The sequence below is a fragment of the Dinoponera quadriceps genome, unplaced genomic scaffold (genome assembly GCF_001313825.1).
Source record: "Dinoponera quadriceps isolate SergipeBrazil2010 unplaced genomic scaffold, ASM131382v1 scaffold3289, whole genome shotgun sequence".
NCBI lineage: Eukaryota > Metazoa > Arthropoda > Insecta > Hymenoptera > Formicidae > Dinoponera > Dinoponera quadriceps.
Genome location: NW_014558238.1, coordinates 1,731,930 through 1,738,028, shown reverse-complemented (window position 1 = coordinate 1,738,028; position 6,099 = coordinate 1,731,930). Strand labels below are relative to the sequence as shown.

The 6,099-nt window shown below is 47.7% G+C and overlaps 1 protein-coding gene across 1 annotated transcript; it reads left to right on the top strand.

Moving 5' to 3' along the window:
- Positions 1–1,217: 1,217 nt before the first annotated feature.
- Positions 1,218–2,172, top strand: LOC106749689 (TOX high mobility group box family member 3-like). The gene is made up of 3 exons (XM_014629377.1): positions 1,218–1,271; positions 1,615–1,924; positions 2,152–2,172. Exons 2-3 carry the CDS (start codon positions 1,673–1,675, stop codon positions 2,170–2,172), a joined length of 273 nt encoding a protein of 90 aa, XP_014484863.1. The 5' UTR covers positions 1,218–1,271; positions 1,615–1,672.
- Positions 2,173–6,099: the final 3,927 nt, after the last annotated feature.

Sequence of the window (6,099 nt, the reverse complement as noted above, 5' to 3'; positions counted from 1 at the left end):
CTAATTTAACACACTTAGTAGCCGCCCGTGCGATGATTTGTTCTTAAGTAAGCTCATTTCACCAGGAGAGGACCGGATATTTCGACGGCAACAGGGGTATCGCGAACTTTTCTAATTGCGGACACGTATATCACATGTAAAGAACGACGGAACCTGCAGCTCGCACCGGCATTCAATTGACGCAGAAGCCTGCCCGGAAGTCGACCACGTGGCCGTGAAGTGAGCGTCGACTGCGCCAAGAATAGTATGCGGTAAACACACTCCATAAGAAACAGAATTCGATAAGACTGAGCATCATTCTCGGGAGAATCTCGCAGGAATACGCGACGAGAGCGGGAAACGCGGCTTTCCTTCCGCGACGAACAACGTGATCAGTGTTAACGGAACGCAGTGTAAACGGATTTCGAGAACTCGAGTCGCGTCGACGGCTGAATTTATCCACCGCAAGCCACATCCTTCTTCGCAGAAACAACAGAAACACCAGAGCAAGGACTGTGATTCTCCGCCGATTCTTTCAATTAAAGTCACCAACCTCGCGCGTCAGTGAGCGTCAGTGTCGTGCTGTATATACACACACACACACACACACACATACACACACACACACACACACACATATACACGCGCCTACACATAGCCGAAAGATAAAGTCGAAGTGAAGCGGGATTTCTCCGTCGATCGTCATCGTCGATCGGGGAAAATTTGGCGCAGATCAAGAATCATCAGCATCAGCCACGCACAAGTCGGGAGTAAATCGCCCCGAGTAAACAGCAAGGTAGCAAAATCCCGCCCGCAGGCAATCGTGAGCTCAAAGAGGCCCAGGTTGAGGTCGTTCAGCCCGGCTCAACGATCGGCGTCAACAGGACGTATCAACAGGCCCCCCAACAAGGAGGGTGGGTGCAGTGGTGCAGTGGTTGCCGGAGGGCCAGCGAGCTTGGGGTGGCCTCGTCCACAGGCGCCTTGGCACCGAGCGCACCGGGCCCCGGGGCTGCGGTGGTGGGTTGCCTGGTTGGGGTGTACCCGTGTTCTCCCTCCTCCACGGGGCCCAGGGGCCCCCTAACTCATCACCTCCAAGCTATCCCGAATCAGCAACAGCCGATCGGCTGCCGTGCCTGTTGCTGCGTGCATAGCAATCACCAGCCAGCTTCGGTCCAGCTTACCAGTCAGCGGGGCGGTCTATCGCTGAGGGTAGCGAGGGTGGCGTCCACCACCTCCGTCCGAGCCGCCCCCTACGCCCACCCCCAGCACCAGGGGCTGGGGCAGGAGTGCAGGTAATGATAAATCATTAAACATACATTGTAGCTTCACTTCGACACGTATATATTACTACCCCCTACTACTACCACTACTAGTACCACTACCACTACCTCTACTACTACTACCACTACTACTACCACTACTAGTGCTACTGCTACGCTTCTACTCTGCTCGTCGTCGTCGTCGAGGCGGTTACTTGACAAAAAGTAATATAATAAGACAAAAACAGAAAACAGTATAACGATATACGTAGTAGAGAGCACGCCGAAATTAAGAAACCAAAAAAAGTAAAAACAATAAAAAAACACGGTTGATGGAGTAGAAAGAGTTACCCAAAACCAAAAACGCACGAAAAAGGTGTAGGGAGGAGACGGGGGCATTGGGTGGAGGTGGTGCGCACATCCTCGGCAGCCCGATGCTGTTCGTCCCGTTCACGGTACCCACCTTCCCCGCGACGCATCATCAGACGACTCATCCCGCGCATCAGTCGCATCATCAACAGCTGCAGGCCAACACCCAGAATCCGGTGCAGCAACCGCAGCAGCTCACCCAGCTGAATCAGCTGAGCCATTTGAATCATCAGGGCATCGTGCCGGCAACGACCAACCAACCGACTATACACAGCACCAGCTGTTCGCCGCAGCAACAAGCAACGACACCGAATAAGGTAAAAGACCATTCGATTGCTTCTTCGACGCGACACGTACGTAAACAGAATGCCATCGAGGAGTATCGTCGCGTTGCTGTGTGTGTGTGTGTGTGTGTGTGTGTGTGTATGCGTTTTATAAGTGGCGATCGTAACGCGGCAAATATCGTAGCGACGTCATCGTCTCGTTGTAAATTTCGCTTGTGCATTCGTTAATTATATTAGATTGTATATAATGTGCGTATTAGCAACAGAGCGTCATTAACTAACAGCGCGCAGCTGCATAGGCACTGGAATAATAGCTGATTATCGTGTATAACGCGATTATCTTCACATAAGTACGTCCGCGTTAATCGGACAAAATACGCTTGATTTTATGAAGCTGCCACTTAGTTTCCTCTAATGCAATGAAACGCATTCGAGTCTCATCGATGGTGATTTCAATATGCCTTGTTATTACATTAGTCGATATTAGCGTTGATAAGGTCGATTTACGTAATCTATAAAACGAAGGTGGTGCAGGCTCTTGCGTCAACTATAATGATCGAGGAGCGCAGTGTTGACGTCGGTGCTGTCAGACGTCGTGCTATTAAAAACATTACGCCTCCGATTAACGCTTTCCGTTTAAACGTAAAATCGCATCGAGATAAATCTAATGACCTGAGGATCATCCGATCATCGTTGGGGATTATCCGCGCGAGCTTGGCCAAGTGCGAGGATATTATTAATGTTCCCGTTTTCAAAATCGATCTTCTTTCCATGAGAGAGAGAGAGAGAGAGAGAGAGTGGAGAAGGGGAGAGATTCTATAGAATATGTATTCTGTGATTTTGATTTGTTTTTCCGCACAGAATTCATCTCTTTCGATATGCGCCACATATTTTGAAACACTCTATATCGCAGTGACTATAGTCACGCGTTGTGTCCGAAGTGCCTATTATTGTAGGATTAAAACGGCCAACGTATTAGAGGAACCGTGTTTATTTGCGGCATTTCCGTTTAATATTCGAAGGACGATCGCGACAGATATAGACGTCAGCGTAAATATACAGGGTGCACGGGGTGCAGGACGGGCCAAAATCGTTCGGTACAAAATAACGCAATATCCGCGTCGCGTTTAATATCCCCGGTAATATCGGTATCGCGATACAAGGTTTCGGGAGGCGTGCTAATAGATATTTATTAACATTGGGGCCGACAGCCGCGATCTATAATCCATGTAGCAAGAGGGATTTCCGTTGGCTGTGTGTCCTACGTGCCCCAAACGACCCCTTCCACCTGCGCTGTCGTCGTTGAGTATCGGTGTCGGGATTGTTTCTTCATTTTTCTCGCGCCCGCGCTTCTATGCGCTTTTATTATCCTGGCGTAGATTCAAGTCAATTTTCTTTAGCAAGCCATAACTCGCCGGAAGATTCTCCCGAGAAGCACGAAGGCCGATGCGCTGTAGCGCGAGCGAGACGTCACGGTGTTGGCAACGAGAACGCGGTTTAATTCTTGAAGTCTGGCAATCCACGGGTGGTGCTTCCTTTTCCGGACGACGGCTTGGTCTTCGTCTAATCCCTGTAGCTCTGCACTTTGAAAAGACCCTTTCCGTTCTTGGCGCCGGCGCGTCAATGAAGAGAAAATATGCATCGCGATTTCGCGCGAGTCAATCAATTACCGGTATCGCGCGACGGAATTTTCGCGCGGTACAGGCGAAAGGGCCGCGTCAGAAAGACCTATTTCACTTTTCGGGCAAGTAAGAAAGTTTCAACGACGCAGGGATAATCGACAGGCCTCGAATCGTGAAAAACGCACGGCACGTGAGATATACGCGTGGTATGCGAGACGTTTGATCAATAAACGATGTGTAAAGTGATTCTTACGTCATCTTGTGTACACCACGTTCACGTTGAATGTACGCCCTGTACGTCTATTTCCATTATGCCGCATATAAAGTGCGCGTCGTGTAATGCACATGAAAATGTCGCTGACTTAATACACGTGGCGAGAGAAGTCCCCCCACACGACCGTATTATACGGCTAACGTTTACGTATTACGTACGTACGTGTATGTGTATTGTGTAATTTACATAGCAATGACGTATAGCCGGTTGTATACATACGCGGTGTTATATATGCGCGAGCCACGACATCCGTGTGTATTACAAATTCGGAACGTCTACACGTGACTGTAAAATACGTACACGGCGTTTCTTGAGAACTGCGCATATAAATTTCAATAAGTCGGAATTTCCGCGAGCGTGCTTAAAAATGAAATTTTAACTTGCCGTGCGTACGCACGATTTGTTCAAACGAAGACAGACACGCTCGCCTCGCTCCCCCTTGAGTAGAATTTGCTCCGCGTAATTCCTTCTTCTTTGCTTTCTGAACGACCGATCGCACAGCGACGATCCCCTTCTCGTTGGATCCTAAGATCCCGCTGGAGATCACTTCACGTTTAATTAAAAATCAAGACCGCTTTTTTACCTGGATCTACGCGCTCAACGTGACGCGTACGCTTCCTCCAACGGCATGTAAGATGAAAAACTGAAGAAATGCGGTAACACCTGTTGCCAGCAGCGTCTAACATCAATATTTAGTCGTGCTCCGATAGTATTATCTTGTATCGACGTTGCCTATTGAATACGTGCGTCTTGACGCGCGATATGTCTCGCAAATTTCTCGCAGAATATACTCAGATATTGCTACATCGTCGACAATCGTCAAAGCGTTTAAACGCTTCTTACATTCATCTGTTGAGCAACATTGAAGATGTGAGCATAATTATCGATATCAAGTGAAAATTCGCGGAAAAGTATCTCTACTAGATAAGCGGAAGGCGCTTTCTCATCCAATAAAGGGTTACAACTTCGTAGGTAGGCCTTTACGGAGGACCGAAGTACGAAGAAGCAATGAGGGGGAAGTGGGAGAAAATACCAGAATTTCTAAAGCGAAGGAAATAGCTGCTACCCAAGTGGGCGGGGGTGAAATGGGGAAGGAGGCAAGGGGCAGGAAGACTTTGAGAGTTGTTCGCGTAACTTTATTAATTAAAGGCCGTTAGTCCTTGTTGCTCGATACACCTTATATAGCCGCCACGGTCATGGTTCTCTCCTACAAAGAACAAGCTTCTCGTCTCTTTTCCTCTCTTCCACTTCTGACGTCTTCGTCAACTCGCTCATTCGCGTATCGATCATCGTCACTGTCCACTGTATAGTCACCAATAAATAGTACCATGCGTTAATCATCTTTGTGTATCGTCGCCTTCTCCTCGTTCAGGCAAACAATTAATTTTGTCACTTCTTCTTGCACCAGTTGTTTCTTCTTTAAGACTCGCCGAATGATTCAAAATGAATATTGAAATATCGTTGGCTTGAGGAATGGCAAGAACAAATCGTAAAATTGCATTAATTGTTTAACGTGACATTTAAGTCACGAAATAATACAGTTAATAGTAGCAATTAAGATGTTGCAAACGTCAATTATAGAATTTCGTGTAATGAAGTGATTACTCCAATTCAAACTTTCTTGTTTATGCCATAAAAATATGCTTCATTAATTGTTTATGCCAGAAAAGTATGTTTCATTGTGTTGGCAGCCCCGGCAATCATTAAGGGAAACGTGTATTACGTGTAAACATATCGAGCGCATTATTGGACACGATCATCGGGAAGCGATCGTTTCTCGATTAGCGGCACTTCCATCGTTCATACAGTTGATCGTACAGAGAAGATGAAACGTGGACTGTGCGTATTTCCCTAATTTACATCGCTTTCTTTGCTTTCTCTCCCTCATTTGAGACGTGTCCACGGAGCGTTAAACCGAAAGACAAGTATTTAGCGCTATCGAAGCTCCCCTCCCCCATCCGTATCACGCGAAGGAAAAAGGCGACTCATTCGCGCCACTTCATCGTCTCGTGTTCCTCCGACGCAACAACCCCAACATCCATCATCGTCACCCTTTATCGTCGTTTTTCGCGCAAAGGGGGCACCTCATGATTGCAATATCGCGCCGCGCACATGAGCGCCGAATTCTTTTTGCGATGCGCACTTTTACGCCTGGGCTCTATTAGCGGGGCTGTGTGGAAAACATCGCGCGCGACGATAATTACAAGCCGGCTGGCAAGCGTAACGAAAAGAGCAACAAAGACGAATCCGACAAAGGATAACCGGTTAGCACTTGTCATAATTAGGAAATTGCTTTTCGCATGATAAAAATG

Bases quoted from the DNA above. Each gene is read 5' to 3' on its own strand.
- LOC106749689 (XM_014629377.1), top strand. From the start codon at position 1,673: ATGCTGTTCGTCCCGTTCACGGTACCCACCTTCCCCGCGACGCATCAT. The intron at 1,925-2,151 runs GTAAAAGACCAT...TGTGCGTATTAG, and splicing joins AAGCAACGACACCGAATAAG to CAACAGAGCGTCATTAACTA.